This window comes from Triturus cristatus, chromosome 3_2 (assembly GCF_964204655.1).
Source record: "Triturus cristatus chromosome 3_2, aTriCri1.1, whole genome shotgun sequence".
Lineage (NCBI taxonomy): Eukaryota > Metazoa > Chordata > Amphibia > Caudata > Salamandridae > Triturus > Triturus cristatus.
Window position 1 is genome coordinate 726,566,570 of NC_140584.1, and position 17,920 is coordinate 726,584,489.

At 44.2% G+C, this 17,920-nt stretch overlaps 1 protein-coding gene across 1 annotated transcript in view; it reads left to right on the plus strand.

The window, feature by feature from the left end:
* The window catches only part of TMEFF2 (transmembrane protein with EGF like and two follistatin like domains 2), an 826,595-nt gene that overhangs the window by 741,848 nt on the left and 66,827 nt on the right, over positions 1-17,920 (plus strand). Inside the window, exon 8 of the mRNA XM_085648776.1 lies at positions 1,286-1,409. Coding sequence (XP_085504902.1) covers positions 1,286-1,409 — 124 coding nt within the window. The remainder of the gene's footprint in view (positions 1-1,285; positions 1,410-17,920) is intronic.

Genomic DNA, 17,920 nt, shown 5'->3' on the forward strand with positions numbered 1-17,920 from the left:
ACATTTTAGTCCCCAAATGTTAGAATGGCATCGCAAAGGTACTTCAATACACCACTGGCATACATACATAGCTTCTGCCCATGTCCATGTATCATTGGTTTGCAATTCCAGGGATACAACACATCATATGCCAAGAATTGCCTACACTACTATACCTGCGATACTATAAATATCTCAAGAATGGCCAGAAAAAGCCAATGGGGGTCTGGGTTATGCTAGAGATAGCCTGATTGCCCACTTTATAGCAAGGATGGACCACTATCATGATAGGGTCAATCAGACTGTAGGCAAGAATGCTGACAAATAGCAAGGTCGAGACATTATAATGGCATGGTTAGCATGAATGTCACCATAAATGCTAGCAAATTCGGGTGGCTGGAGATTCGGAATACAAGCAAGGATGTCTACATTGTAACACAGATGGTCCACAGTTAGCCAGGACTTTATCAAGAATGCTCACGCATGGATCACGCTCATGCAGGCATTCACTATTGCAGTTCAGAAAAAAATTCAAGGCACAATTCCCCAAGAAGCTCCTCATACCCAGATGATAAGGAGTCTTTCAGATCACACCGCCCATCTAGGCTCAGCACCAAGGAAACATGACAATCCACCAACCCTGCACAACATATGAAATCCCATCCGAGACCACCTTGTTGTACATCAGTCAGCGGCTCTCCAGCTAGATTTGGTGGAAACATACACCCATACATGCATTTCTAAGTTTTATGGCAACTGTGATCGTTGTGAACATTTCACTGCCGCTTTTTTGACTGTCTTTATTCCATTGATAATGGTGAACATTTGAAAACGGTACTCATTTAAAAAAATCTTACATTGGAAGAAAAGTGTCATTGGACCCATCTTTGGAAAATTCACCCAATCATCCACTGTTCAGCTTTAAACTATGCGAATTAAAGCAAGCTATTGCTTTACAAGCCTATTTTTTGGAAATTAATAATGCATTGGCTGAGCTCTCAATAGTGATTTCTGGAATTTCTGAAATAAACACGTAAATCACCTGAAGAAAGTGAATAAAGCAGTACAATTTGACTTTGATGATGTTGACAGAGCCTTGCTTTAAATATATGCCATTGAGGTCTCTAGGAATCCCAGCCGTAGGCAGCAGAGTGCATGAGACTGTTTGCACACTTGGATTAGATAACTCAAGGGACAGTTGGAGGGCGGGGCATTGTATACACCTGTTCAGTCTTCTCTGCTTTCACATGCAAGTATGTTGACATTCCTTTCACTGATTTACACATTTCCCTTTCTGTTCCCACAGAGAATGCAAACAAACTAGAAGAAACTGCTAGGGGACATTTTATCCCTTGCCCCGAACTCTACCACGACTACTGCATACATGGAAAGTGTGAACACCCCATCGACATGCTCAAGCCGTCTTGCAGGTAACAACTCTTTCTATGCATCGTGTGAAGTTGACTGGTGGAATAGGCAGCCTAGAGACCATTGGGACTGAAGAAAACAATTAGCCTTGTGTTTGTATCGCGGGGAATGCGACCTACTTACTTTAAAAACAAAAAACATCCTGTTTAGGTCAACAAAATTGATAGTGAAGGGAGCGCATCTCTTTGAAAATGTGAAAGGTGGATCTATATAAGGCATGCAGTCAAAAATGACAGCACTAAATAACCATGTAAGAAATTGTTATTTTGTGTGTTTTCTAGAAAAGTATTGACTCCCGCACGGTGCTGACAGGGTGGAAACTATTATTATAGCGAACAGAACTCCATTATGGCACAAAATGAGCACTTGCCTTTCTTTCAATCATCCCAGGTGCAAACCTGTTCAAAAGGTGGATCGATTTTGATAGCATGTTAGTGTGAAATAAGGTGAGCCCTTCTATCCTGCACTTGAAGGTATCCATCAGCCACAATTGGGGAAAACACCAGTGCACCCCAAAACACATATTTCTTGGTACCTAACTCAACCTTCTAACATTTAGTGAGACAGACTACCTGATCAACTTGGTCCTAAATCGAAATGTGTTTGTAAAATGTGAAAGGAGCTAGAAACAAGTTCATATTGACTTTATTTGTCGAAGGCTGTATCTGCGCCCATCCGGAAAAATACCCTTGTGACACCACACAAAATGGGGGAACAGCCAAAATCTGTTACCCATCTGACTGTGACAAAAAACGATGGTTTATATAATGCATCAATTACTTACTGGTAATTGCATTACTCTGAGTCCTACTCCCTCACTTCTATTAATTACATGTACGAGGCATCCCTGCCTCACCAGACACCCATACCACATGACCTGAAACGTGGAGCATTTATTGCCCCCACCCCCCTCCATCCTCCTCCAATACCACATAATCCGAAACCATACCAAAAGGTTGACCTGGACTACCAGGGAGGGTTGTAATGAATAGAAGCCGGGTGTAGGACTCAGAGTAATTTTATTACCGGTAAGTAATTGATGCATTACCTCCTCGGCCCTCCCTTGTTTCCTTTCATTACATATACGAGATGTGCAAAGCCAAACAGGACAACCAAAATGCGTATGCACAAAAACAGATTTATTACTCAAACACAGTCAACAAGGAAGCACCACTATTAAGGAACCATAGAGGAAAGAACCTTGGAACCAAAAATCTCAGAAGGGTCAACCTCCTGGCCAATCCTGTAATGAGAGGCAAAGGTCAACGGCAAAGCCCAGGTGGCTGCCCCGCAAATCTTGGAAATGGGTGCCCCCTGGATCTCCACAAAAGAGGCCGCCATGAACCGAGTGGAACGACCCTGAACTCCCAAGGGAAACATTTGCCCATCATCCCTGTAAGCCAGAGAAATCTGAATCCGAACCCAACGACTTAAAGAAGAAGTGGAAGGACGCACACCCCAATTCACAGACCCAAGTTTCACAAAAAGGCAATCAGAAAGACGAAAAGGAGTGAGCCATTCCAAATAGGTCAGGAGAGCCCTCCTGAAATCCAAGGAGTGCAGCCGCACCTGAGAGTCCGAGGAAGGGGAATCAAAAGAGGAAGAGAGGATCAATTCCTGATCCTGATGGAACTGAGAATCCACCTTAGGACGAAAGGAAAGAACAGGCCACAAAATTATCCTGTCATCAAAAACCCTAAAAAAATAAAGTTTGGAAGACAGAGCACCAAGTTCACTCAGGTGGAGATCAGAGGAAATAGCCACCAAAAAAGAACGTCTTAAAAGAGAAGAAACACAAATCCACAGAGAGCAGAGGCTCAAAAGGAGGCGACATCAAAGCCTCCAACACCAGAGACAGATCACAAGATGAAAAGTGCTGCAGAGGGGCAGGGAGAACATTACACAACCCCTTGAAAAGGCGCCCAATCAACCCATCAGGATCCTAGAGATTATCCCAAGAACTCCGGAAAGCCTGAATTGCAGACCACTGTAAACGAAGGGAGGAAATCTTTAAACCCAACACAGCCCCATCCTGGAGAAACAACATCACCTCAAACAAAGAAGAGGATGCCGGGTCCAAACCCTTATCATGACACAATCTACCGAAAGAATGTCAGTGTCTCAGTTAAGATTTGTTGGTAGAAGAGTGCTTAGCCGCCTGCAGAGTCTAGGTCAAACCAGCCGGAACCCCCTTATGCAGCAGACCTAAGCGTTTAACCTCCAGGCCGCCAAGAGCATCCAGGACAGAGCTTCCTGCTGCAACCCTGGAAACAACAAAGGCGACGGAGTCAGGGACAGCAACAACTCCAACTGCGACCGCATCTCCACCAGGAGAGGAAACCAGGAGGCATGAGGGCCAAGCCAGAGCAACTAGAATCACAGGTGCCCTCAAGGACTGGACCCGCAGAAGGAAGCGGAGAAGAAGGGGAAAGGGAGAGAAAACATACAGAAATCCGCAAGGCCAAGGTAAGGAGAGACCGTCCACTGCCCAAGCTGAACTTTCCTGACTGCGGAAGCAAAATCTGGTCACCTTGCCATTGCCCACACTTGTAAAAAGGTCCATCACCGGAACACTCCAGCGCACTATCAGTTCCACAAACAACTTCAGACGGAGGCAAAAATCCACTGAGGACGGGATGGCCCTGCTGCGAGCATCTGCCAGGGAATTGGACACCCCCTGAAAACGAACCGCGAGATTGCCAACAGACAGGACTCCGCCCAACTGAAAAACTTCTCCGCCACCAGAGATGAGGACGTGGTCCCCCCTTCCTGTTCACATAAGCCATGGCCGTGATGTTGTCCGTCCTGATCAGAACAACCAAACCCCTCAGAAACCGGGAGAAGGCCCTCTGAGCCAAATGAACATCCTCCATATCCCTCCAATTCGAAGACTTCACGCTCTGCGAGAGAGATTAGAAGCCCCTGGTCTGATGATCCCCCAACCAGGCCTCCCACACCGAGAGGCTGGCAACCGTGGTGACCACCAAAGGCACCTCCGGCAGCAGGTGACCCCGAACCAGCCACCAACCCAGATCCTCCCTGAACTGAGGGGACACTGGAGAAGAGAGGGGGAGACAATGGGGAGACCAATGCACCAGAATGTGAACCATCAGTTTGTGCACATGAAACCGGGCCCTTGAAACCAGAAAAACAGTGGCTGCCAGATCCCCTTGGACCTGAAGCCAACGAGCTGCCACCTGGACCTGGTTGGACAAAAGAGACCGAATGTGAGAATGGAATTTGGACACACGAACCTCGGGCAGCGTGACCACCCCCAAATCTGTACAAAATCTTGCCCCAATAAAGAGAAGATCTTGGGACGAACAAGGCAGGATTTTCCCATATTGATATGAAAACTGTGTCCCCTCAAAATGTCCAGAACCACCCCAGGGTAACTGACAGCCAACTGGAAAGTGGGAGCGTGAACCAACCAGTTGTCCAAGTAGGGATGAAGAAAAATCCCTTGATTGTGAATCAAAGACACCAACAGAGCCAAAAGCTTGGTGAAGACCCGCGGAGTCCAAATGGCAACACTGCAACCTGTAAGTGGCAGTCGCCTAAAGCAAAACACAGAAACCTCTGATGCTCCCTAGCCATGGGAACATGCAGATAAGCATCTTGAAGGTCTATAGAATTCAGGAAGTCCTGGACCCCAATCAACGGAATTATATACTGCAAAGTCACCATCTTGAAGTGAATGGTCCTGACCCACCCATTCACCCTCTTGAGGTCCAGAACTGGCCTGAACCCGCCTGACACCTTCTGAACCAGAAAGAGAATGGAATAGTAACCAATTCCCTGGTCCGCCAGGGGGACCGGCACAATTGCCTTCTTCTCCAGAAGATCCTGAACCCCCTTCTGAAGCGTCCTCCTCTTCACTGGATCCATGTCGATAGGAGTACGGATGGTGCCCCAGCCAGGTGGTTAAGTGACAAAGTCGATATGATTACCACTCCTGACAGTGCTCAAAACCCAATGATCCCTCACATCCAGACTCCAAGCCTCCAGAAAATACAACCGCCCACAGGCCTTGAAGCTGTCTCGCCATCATTGTCAGGACTTCCGCTTGAAGGAATCTGACTGACCCTTCGTGCCTGCCAAGGAAGATGCCTTTTTGGGCTGGAACTTACACCGCAGTCCGAAAAGGGCTTGGGGGACTGATGGGAGGAATGAAAAGAAGAGGCGGAAGAAGGAGGATTCCACAAACGATGGTAGTGAGTAGACAAATTCTTCAACTTTTATGGCAGAGCATGCCTCCGATCCTCGAAAGCCTTCATGTTCATGCTGTCCAGATGCTCACCAAAGAGAATTTTGCAACCAAATGGAATTTTAGATGACTACCCAGAGAAATCCGCCTTCCAGCCCCTTATCCACAGGTTCCTACGAGCCAGGATCATGGAACCGGAAGCCATGGCAGAAGATTTAAGAACATCCAAAGAGATGTCAGCCAATAATTTGGCCTGTTGATCCATGTTTACAAGCAAGTCAGAACAGTCAGTCTCCTCCTCAATAGCGGTCGCTAGCTTCTCAAAGTCAGACATCAAGAACTGAGCAGCATAAGCACAGTATATGCCAACCCTTAAAGTCAAATTCTCAGCAGAGAATGCCTTCTTCAGAGCCCCATCTACTTTCTTGTAAGTCGCATCTGAAGGCGAACAATCCTCCGTATTGATCGCCGTACCACCAATCAGAGTGGCCAACATAGCATCCACCTTCACAGAGTCAGGAAGAGAGTCTTGCTCCTCCTCCAGAGAGTATAGTTTCTGCAAAAAGTGTGGAACCGAGGAGCGCTCCAGATCATGCCATTCACCAGATATTAAGTCTTTGATGCAACCATGAAAAGGCATCGCAAAAACCAGGGGGTTTAACATATTCGAGAAATATGTCCTCTGACCCCTCGGGAGAAGAAAACTCAAAAATCCCAGGTTCTCCCAGATGTGTTGAAGAATAACAGGGACCTCCTCCCTATGAACAAACTTCCCAGAAGAGGTAGAAGGCAGGCTATTCTTTGAAGCCTTGCTGTCCTCGGAGGGTGAATCCTCCGGACCCACCACAGAACGAGATACCTCGTGCTTAGACGGAGCCCTGGATTCCAGAGCACAAGCCACAGCAGCCTCAATCATATCCTGCGCCTCAGAAGCCAACAGTAGGGCAGAAGAATCCCCCAGACCCTTGAACCTACTACGGTGAGCCGGAATGGGCTCATCATCGTCAGAAGAGGAGGACAGCACATGCTTGCACTTGGTTGTACATTTCCCCAACCTAATGACACACAGACATAAGTACGGCAGATTGACATCCATATATAGGAGCCTCTCCCAACAAAAAGCACCAACCAAAATAGTTAACAAAAACTGGGAGGAAACCCCAGACTTCCAATTGAAAACATGCCAGAAGTAGTGTAAAAATGAAAACCCAATCAGAAAAGAACACGCAGAGTAGAGAAATGATTAAAAAACAGCCTTTTTCGAGGCCCTTACTGTGTATAGGAACCTGAAACAGCCAGGCGAGGAGCCCTGCAGTCCCCACTGCTGCCGCTTCCCTTTCCGGCCTCCAACATGGAAACACAGCACCAGCCACGAAGAGTCCGCAACTCCGTCAGCCGGACCCCACCCGCTCTGCCGCCAAGAGCGCACCACGACTCCAGGCGCAATGAGGGAGGGCATCGCACTGCTCAGACCGGCCCCGCTATGCCCAGCAGGCTGAGAATGGAGGCAACACCTCCAAGAAGTCGAAAAGCACAAACGAACGGCAGGAAAAGACCGCAGCACTGCAAACGGCATGCACGTGGTATGCGTGTCTCATCAGGTGAGACACGGAATAAACATGAGTTTGGAGGAGGGTGGGGGCAATAAATGCTCCATGTTTCAGGTCACGTGGCCTCGTATGTGCAATGAGGGGAAGCGAGGGAGGGACGAAGAGGTAAAGAGGCATATCATCAATGGCCAGCGATAATTATCGCTGGCCGCTCTTAGCGTTAAAATGTTTAACGCCGGCTATCGCAGATAATTATCGCCATGCTAGCGCTGTATTAACAACGCTCAGCGCAATGGCGATAATTATCCTAGCAATAGCGATGTTTTCCATGGAACATCGCTGGTTTCCCAGCGATGTTCCATGGAAAACGGCGATACCCTTGATAATAGGGGCCTGTGGTCTTAGCCACACAATCCACCCCCCATGTTAAGTATGCCTTAGTCAGGAATGTAACAGACGTTAAATTCCTGCGTTAAGGCATACTTAGCGCGATTTAAATAATCGCTTCCCCGCATTGTAAATATCGCGAAGCTGCCTTCGTGATATTTACCCATGTTGTTTCCACAGACACACCTACTTTGCATCTCATTAGCGATGCAAAGTTAGGCGTGCTGGAAATGCAAAATCAGCAAAACATGCGATAGCGTGTCTTTGCTGATAAGGCGATAAAATTATCGCCGCTTTTCGGCCAAAAACGGCCGCAAAAGCGGCGATAATTTGTTATCGCCGCATTGTTAATATGCCCCAATTTCTCTCCACATTTTGACTCTGTCACTAAGGCTCTTTCTCTATCACGGAAACATGTTGTTGCTGTTGACAATGGCTTACCTAGAAAATTGGTTGTGTATCCTGGCCCTGTTTAGGAACTATGGGGCATATAATCAAGACAGGCGATAAAATTATCGGCATAAAACTGCTGCTAAAACGGCGATAATGGGCTTGATAATATGCTCTATGGAAGTCCAATTGAAGCTCAGGTTAGATGTCCTTCAAATAATATTTCTATTTGGTTGCTGACCATCCAACTTCCCTAAGGGGATAAACACACATGCAACAGAAAAATCTATGCATGTAAAGGCTTACTAGCCCACTTGATTATTGGAATGTTAAAACTTGATTCCTGTAAGTAAAAAACATGACATTTTTTTGTCAAACACATACATACGTCTGGATAAACTCAATAACTGCAGTGAATTTGACAATTCTTCTTTTTCTATTTGTTATGATGCAACATCATGTGAATTTCTTTTGTTGCAATACACATATATCATGCCTCTAATCCAGACGGCTATACTCAATCATATCTCAGGTGTCACTCGTGGTTTTGAGCTGGGAGCAAACATGCAAAACGTGTCAAAGCCACTTACATCTATATGGATCAATAAAGGAGACATACAACATGCTTTAGTGTGATGACACGACATTGCACTGCAAACATGCTTTTATTACCCTGTTATGGAATCTCTTGTGTGCTGCTAAGGACACCCAGACACATTTCTATCTACATGAGACGATCCCAGTTGACAATGCTCTGGGACCAGTAAATGGTAGTTATCTTTTTCCCAACATGTGGGATGCTGTCCACCAATCTAATGCTTTTGGAATGGGCTTTGATTTGTCTGACACTACACACGTGCCAGATGCACACTCTTCTACTGCCACACTCATAGAAGTTCCTAATCTAAGTCCAATGGTGCCCATTCCAGATATGATGATGAAGACACTGTTAGTCTCCTGGAATGTGGTGGGGCTTTATTCCAAGTCATTTCTACCTGATTGGAACGATTTCCTTAGCGGTTTTGACTTCTACTTATTGCAGGAAACTTGACGTACGAAACCAATCTACAGGGTAGGATATTTATGTATTGCATCCCTGCCACTACTAACCCCATAGGGCGGGTGTCAGGAGGCTTACTTATTTGGGCTCAGTTTTCATTAAAGTGTTCCATAAGCATGTTGTCTATAACCACAGGACATTTTAGGAATTGGAGTAAAACGTAGTTTAAACATCCTAGTGGATATTTATAACATTTATATGAGAGGTGTTCAGGGAGGTCAACAGTCACCCATACTACAAATTCTTGAGAAACACCTGGACCATCACTTAATAATAGCGAGTGATTTTGACGCACTTTTGAGCCCCTGTATAGGGATGATGTTAGCTTTGCTGTCGAACACGATAAATTGTGGACCATCCCTCCATTAGATCTAGCCCCGGTTAAGAAGTAATTACGGGTAGGGCTCCAGCCAAAGGCCCTCCCGCGTAGAGTATGGGCTGAGGGCTTCTAACGGAAGAACTAAAGGCAACAAGCATGGGACCATCACGTACTATAGACACAACAATGTGAGTCAAATCGATTACGTATTAACTGACCTTAGAATGTGGCACATCATTGAAGATATGGAATGCAGGGGGACATTAGAGAGTGACCATAAGCCACTGTGCCTCACTCTAAGATCACTGTATGAAAATTGATTGAGTGACTCCCACCCACATTGTCAAACACAATATGTCATCCTCACTAACAATAGGCATCACCTTAAGTGGCATTATGTAGCTCTCGAAATGGACATCCTTTCCCAAATAAACTTAGACTTACAATTAGCTAAGCTAGATGCTACTCAAACTAGAAATGGTGAGTGGAATGAGGCTGCTAGCATTCACTCACATTCTTTTCAGGCATATTGTGCAGATCTTTATAGCCCCCTCTACAAACCCAAAAAAAGAAGTTTCATCACCCAAATACATGGTTTAACTAGAACTGCAGGCAGGCTAGGACTGAGCTGACCCAGGCCATAAAACAAAAGGACCTGGGCTCAATAAGCATGATGAAGAAAATTTACAAGCAAACTAAAAACAGGGCAAAGAGAGAATGCTATGAAGAAAATGGAGAGACATTAAAGATGCCTGTGCAGATAAAGACCCCTGCAAATTTTGGGCCTTTCGTCACTGGGGGTGGAAACAGGACAACATTACAACCGGACAACTCTATTCCTCCCTCTTTCTGGGTTAATTATTTCCAAACTCTTTCCACTGATGATTCCCAGTTACAGCCTCTGGATTTTCAACTTGCAGCTGCTTCTATGGGACATCAAGATCTGCTTGAGCTGGGTGAGATTTGCACCTCCTTAGATGCAATAGTTTGTGGAAAAGCACCTGGCCGGGACACCATTTTGGGTGACTTATTTAAATATGAAAATGCGAACTAGGCAAAATACATCTAAAATTGGCTAACAAGATAGCCAGGGGTGTGCTGATAGCCGGCTCCTGGAAAAGTGCAAAGGGGGTGCCGATATTTTAAAAGGGGGATAGGACCTCACCTACCAGTAATAGTAATTAGTCTTATTGACGCTATCCAGAAAGTACCCTGCTGTGCGGTCCTGGCTAAGGTACAGGACTGGATAGATGAAAAAGGAATCCTAACACCTTATCAGGCAGGCTTTAGGGCAAAATTAGCACTATAGACCAGGTCTTTTGCTTTATGCTTTTATATTGGAAAACCAATTTAATCAGCAAGGGCAGTCTTATGTTGCCTTTGGTGATTTACAATCTATTTTTGACTTGGTCCCGCTGCACAAACTGTGGTATGTACTTCATGACATGGGTATGCCGTTGGATATTCTTTCCATAACCATTTGCTTGCCCAAGGTAACCTTGAAAAAATCCAGTGGGGGGAGCAAGGCCATCAGACTGATCCAATTATAATTATCAAAGGATTCTTTTAGGGCTGTGTACAAGCCCCCACACTGTTTTCTTGTATTTGAATGAGTAAGTGCACTTCCTTTGCATCTTTCAGGCTGATGATCCATCTATAGGAACGTCTAAAATGTCTACAATCCTCAATCAGACAATACTTTATTGGTGGCTAAAACACCTGGAGGTCTCCAATTATAATTAAATTGCTTTGAAGAGTTCTATGCCTGTCTATAAACCCGCATAAGACGTATAGGGGGAAGCTTCTTTTAGGTGGAGAGGTTCTTGAGAGAGTAGACTCCTTTAAGTGCCTAGGAATCAAATTAGCAGTAAACATGACATGGCAGCCCCACTTAGAAAAATCATCATAAAGCATAGGCAAACTGTTGGTGCTCTGTTGAAAGGGCAAAAAGCATCTACCAGAAAGCTGGTGGCAACTGCACTTCAGAGCTATGATTCAAAGGCTGTGGGGACGGCCCTATAAGGGGCCGAAATCTAGGATTTCTCAAGTATTGCAGAGATGTCTAGGACGAAACATATGTTTCTAAGAAACCTAGTGCAATTGCTGTCCATCTGCCCTCTTTACCCCTGAAAAGTTGATGTGGGTAGAAAATCCATCATGGACAAAGCTAGACTTCACCCACTACTATACTGGAGGAGGCTGGTGTCACCCCAAGAACTAGCTCCCTATGATGAGCATTCAAGGAGGTAGTTAACGCTGACAGCTTCCATAAAATATCTTGGTTTAGCAATGTTAAGAAGCTGCTAACTTCTCTGGGTCTGCAAGCAGCATGGAATACTACTCTCCCGAAGCTTATTCCAGAGAAAGCCCAACTGAAGAAATGCTACTGGGCCTGTGTAGTGCAGATCTACCCTTGGAGGGTCCTTGACAAATATGTTTTTAGGTTTCAAGTCTGTTGACTTGAGACTTACTTGGATTTTATTACAGTCCCTTTAGATAAGAAGCTGTACATGCAATTTAGACTTAGCTCACTCCCCCTAAAAACATTCAGCAGAATTGTCAGTGAATTGTGCCACATTCACTCTTTGCCTGGTTGTAAATCTGCGAATGAAACAGTAGCTCATATTCTATTTGCTTGCTGTGTATATTCAGTCCCACATTGAAGGTGGATTAAGCCTGTCTTCAGGGAAGTGGGTACGCACTGTTAAACATCTGTACTGAGTACACTAAGCGCCGATCCCAGTCGCCTTTATGCTTGCTTCATTGCTAAGATCTTGGGGTGCCTGTGGATTATTAGAAGTAAGACTCTAAAAGGTTGGATGATGAATGCCTAAAAGTGTTTTACATTGTTCAAAGGTGAATTTGCCCAATAGACCTGCTGTGATTATCTCTTTGTGATTGCTATATTGTACAGAATTTTATGTATTAGGATATATGATCTTATATTTAGTTTTAGTTATAAAGCAATGCAACATCCATGGTAGATCGAATAGGTGCAGAGGTAGGTCAATGTTATTGTTAGCATTTGCAACTATGAACAAAGCATTGCTGTCGGTTTGTAATACTCTGAGAGAAATGCAACACAAACTGACAATAAACCTGTGGTTACGACTTCATGGGCAAACAATATTACCATGATTTCATGCTTTGGAATTTTTGAAATTATTATATTTATTAATTTACCTGTACCTACCTGTAAACACTTTTATGTCACTGGTTGCAGAAATAAAGTATGGAAACCTAGCAGCATGGGAGGAGGAGATGGACCCGCCCCTGTAGTCGCACACTTTGAGAAAGTAGCCATGGTATACAGGGAGTTAAATGTCGAATGAAAGAGAAAAAACAATGCAAGCATGAATGTGCGAGTCTTTCACCACTTGGTTTACATTTTCAAGGGTGCTGTGTCACCCGGTACCTATTTTGACCCTCTTTGCTGATGGCTCCACCATGAGAGAAAGCCATGCAGCTTCTGTTTTTTGAAGCCTGATGCCTGTGGTGTGTCACTTAGCTACATTTGGCCCTGGAAGAAACACAGCCATTTTACATGTACATGTTTCTTAAATTGCCTTCTCTTCTACATGATGCATGGATATTGCTATTAAAAACACACACACATTTCTGTGTTCAAATCAGAGGAGCAGTCTGCTGGCATTGTGAGGTCCCTATGCCAGATTCTCAGCCCAGCTGATTCCTGTTTATACTCTGCAAGGAGGGATGTCCAACTTGTAACCAAGACAGAGACCTGTATACACTTACCTTCATGTGATGGGGAGTTAGATCATCCAGTAGGGGATTCTTGGCAGAACATCCACCCTAGCAAACTAGGTTAGGGAGCACATAGTATATGTACAACGGTGGAATTGCTTATCCTTTTCACTGTTCTTATACAGCTAATAACATTTATCTGCTTCTGTCTATTCATCATTGCAGTGCACATATTTTTTTATACAAGAATCACAATGGTTCAATAAATATTGAAATGCCTCTTTGTGTATTTCATGTGTACCTTTCTGTGTGTGCACGAGTAACTGATCAAAAAGGTTCTAGATCTGTTACCACAATTCCTTAGGGAGTCAGGGTTGTCATGTTCGGAGGTTGCCCACACTATTTATTACATTACTACCTTTAGGGGTACATATGGTGGCGCTGTGAGCTAGATAATCAACAGGTCAACATATCCTGAGGGGTTTCCCAGAATCAGTCTGTCACCAGCCCCAATGTTTACGTTGTCCAGCAGATGAACAGTCCCTGGAAATCATATGGTAGGTTGACATGGGTAGCAACTCCATGTGGTTACATCATAGTGGACAATGCCCCATGTGATTACATCATCACTGGGGAAAGTGCATCCGAGGATTATGGGAAAGGCAGTCCATTCTGTTGTAAGAGTAGAGCCATGACGTAACAAAAACATTTAAGTTATGTGGGCAACTAACCTTACTAGGGAAACAATTGCTACCAAAACCTATTGTATCCTAAAAATAAACAATTACAAATAAAAATGCAACAGCCAATTGGGATAATCAAGTGCAGGTATTATGGTCATCAATTGATCTCAAAAAGAGAAAAAGCCTCTATTCAGCTATCATGTGTTTACGAGGAAAAAAACACGCCGAAACAAAGATGGTTCCTTCTCAGCAAATGAACAGATATGGGCTGTGTTATTCATGCATGCTTAAACTCTGTGCGAGATTCCACCAACAGGCAGGAACTATGCTGCTCATGCTGCAATTTAGCGCCGGTAGCATGAGCAGCACTGAAAATCAGCGGCAAGTGCCACATGCGTTGCACCAGAGTGCTCGGCCATTTGAGTTGATTTTGCTGCTGCTCGAGTAGAAAATCTACTCAAACAAAGCCCTCTTAGACTGCGACCGCTCGCATACACCCGCATTATGAAATGGCGCTGGAAGGCTCCATGGCGACTGTGAATCACACCAGGGGCTGACAAATTGCGTTCGCACTCGCAAGCACGCATCGTGCAGCCTCGCGTTAATCCTGTGAGGTAAGAATTGAAGAATAATTCTGCCACACCCCTATTGGCGGAATGTGGCAGGAACTTCACCTTACTAGCGTAACAAGACGTTATCCCAATTTCTCCAATTCCGCAAGCAGAATTATAAATCTTTGAGTTACATACATCCACAGTGTTTAAATGTTATTAGACACTACTGTTCTCAGTTTGAGCGTGTTTTTACTCACTGCTCCATTGCACATTAACTTGCAGAGGTCTCATTGACGAATGTTGTGGCTGAATTTGTTGTTATGGTTCTATTGCACTGTTACATACAGTAATACATGCTGGACACTTTTTAGTATGAACCAGGAGATCACATAGCAAGGGATTATCAGAGAGCGATTTATACTAGCTAACCAGTGAGACTCGTTGTTTAATTTCTCATGAACTATCTGGTTTGTAGTGGTGCAATGTAGCTTTTTGCACAATTATTTCTCGTTGTTCAAACCAATTGGCTAGAACAACATCATTTGTGACATGAGTCTTGGTACATAGCACTGTAACAGTGCCTCCTCATGATCAGATGTAAAGTAATAATATCATCTTCATCGTTAGGGGCGTAATCAACGTTGGTGCAAGAGGTGCATTGGCACCGGTGCCCAGAGCCCTCAGAGGCCCACTGAGCCCTTGCAATGCTGCATTTTACTACCCCAAGAGCAGTCAAAGGGGCCATAGACCCTGCTTGCACCTGGGCCCATGGCATCCTTGCTACTCTACCCATCATCAGCTGCATTATCAGCAAATGATTGCTAGTAATTAAAGAGCTTTCTTCACGAATTTAGATCTCAGAAGGGACCACTCCCCAAAAATTCAGATTGTGGAAAGCGCTATACAACGCCATTGTTATCACAGCTATTGTGTGTCGACGATGATATGGTTAATAAGCCCCGTCCAATTAGGTCCAAAACGCAACAAAACCTTGCTGTTCGTCATTAAATGCCTTGTTTATATGACTAGCCGACATTTTCATTTACCAGGCACATATTATGCAAGACATAAAATAATCACGAATTCAACTGTGAACCTCTCACAATATCAGCATTTTATCAAAGAGTCTGGAAACTCTGAAACAGTGAACTCAGGGTCAGGTCTAGTGACAATAAAAAACGTTAATCTTTATGCTTCCAGCGTGGGGGGAGGGGCAGCAGCAGAGGCAGTGTTTCCTGTGTCAGGGTTAATTGCAAAAATAAGACTTTGTACACAAATATTTTTGGGCCAAAAATATATTTTCTTACAAATTACGAGATATGAATTTCTCGCTTATGCTAATTTGGAAGGGGTGCAACGAACTACAAGTGTAACAGGAACAACTCATGTATTTCTGTTTCTGCGTGAAATAGCAAATTCTCTTGTGAGTGTGAGCAATGTTTCCAGCGCCTGTCTGCTCTGGAGCACTCCCATCTTATGCAAGTCAATGAGAAGCTTTTCATTGCCATCTATCCATGCCCCTATATTTTACCAATGACCTGCAGTTTGGACAGGTGTACTTAAATCAGTGCTTAATTTGTAAAATATTACGTGCCAGGGATCAGACCAGGAGGCCACTGCAGCGTGCACCACCCATGGCCCCTGTAATCGCTGCCAAAACAACTGCTAACCATCTCTCTCACGTGTAAATGCGACTGTTCAGATTATTCCAGGTCCCCAGAGCTAAAGGAATGGCTGGGGAGGCAGGCATTAGTCATTTTTTAATGTATATTGTTTTTCTAAACAACTGTTACACTGCTCATCTCTAAATTACATGAGCAGCGCCACCTTGTGGCAGACTGCTCTAAATATGGTGTTGACAATTAGGGGCCAGTGCCCAGCACCGGAAACCAACTAAGAGCCAATGCTCAGCAATGGAAAGCTCCAGCTCAAATTAAGTACACTTTGTTCAGTCAATAATTTAATGCACATGTGGAACAATGCATGACAGGTGAATCTTACATTATGTTACCTTTGTCAATCACACACGTATCACATCTATATGGTTTCATTATGGGCTCATGTCTATGTATTTACCTATTTGTGAATCGGCTACAGAATGTTTGAGTAAATTAGTATGTACAATGGAGCAGCTTAATGGCTATTTTACTTTTGGTCGGAAAATCTATTTTCTCAGCAATAAATTGTCGATAGCCAACTTCAATTTTAAGAAAGTAGACAGAACATTAATTTTACGGATCAGTGACGAAACTCATTATAAATAAAGTGTTCTTCTGAATAATCCTCTTCGTGTGCATCACTGCAGAACTTTACAAAGTGAAATTCAAGTTGTAGTACGTGGATAAATTACCCGTGTGTCTGCACCAAGTCTGTGTGACTTTGCCGTGTCTTCTTTGAAGAGTTTCTTGCGATAGAATAGTGTACCTATTTAGGCTAGTCTTTCCTTGACTCTTACCATTTTCTCATATTCCTTCCTCTACACATTTCATTGTCCGTGCATCTACTAGTCCCACTTCCAATCTAAATTAGCCTTAAATATGTAGTAATTCTGGAAAGGTTATGGACTCCTATAGCGTGCAGTAGACAATTGCCTCAACCCAGACACACACACACACACACACACACACACACACACACACACAAGCAAACACGCACACACACACACACACACACACACACAAGCAAACACGCACACAGCGTGGAGGATTATGAGGCTGCATTTGCTATTTGCTATTTGCTCTTTACAGATTGCTTACCGGTAGAAAGGAAAACTGAAATGCCTATCTAATGAGCTCAGATGTTGCGCTATAACCAGATGGGAGAGGATGTGGTCCATCGGCTAAACTGCCGACTTTGGTGCTGGAAACCAGAGTTCGAGCCTCTTAATCGCGTCCACATCCTGTGATTCTGGACAAATCACTTAATCTCCGCGTGCCTGAATGTTTAATGTAAATACGGTGCTCATGTAAAGCGCTCCAATCCCTTGGGTCGAGTTCGCGCTATATAAATATACAGCAAAACAAATGCGCACATGAACACCTTCCTGTATCACTAGTGTAGATTCCATCCTCTGAACATAAATAAATACCTCATGTCACCTGCTGTCTGCCATTCCACCTGAGGGCACCTCCCTCTCTTAACAGGGCATAGTTGTTAAATGGCCCATCTTCTCAAGCCCAGTTTCTTGTATGTTAGCCTTCTAAGTAGATATGGACTGAATTTGTACAAAGGGAGCAAATCAGTTGAGCCTTAAGAAGTTAGTGAGAACAGAAAGGATCATTTCTGCTGCACTCACGTTTCCTTCAGTTTTTCTTGGTTCATAGAGAGATGTAAAGGATGTGAAAGTGGAGGAACCTCCTAATTTTTAGCAGGAAGCAAGAGATGTGTGTACCATTGTCAGGTGTACAATGACTAAGATTGTTCATGGTATTTACAGAAAGTCATTATACAAAACAAATGATTCTTCTATCTGTATTCAGCTGCTAAGATTTTACACCAATGTGCAATCAAATAGCGGCTACCTTACCTTGCCACCAAAGAGCCAACAGTAGGATCTGAGCTTCCATAAGGCACGGTAAGGTTACAACCAGAAGGTGCCACCTGATGGTGATGGCGTACTACTGGAAAAGGGCCCCAGATTTGATTTTAAAATGGTATA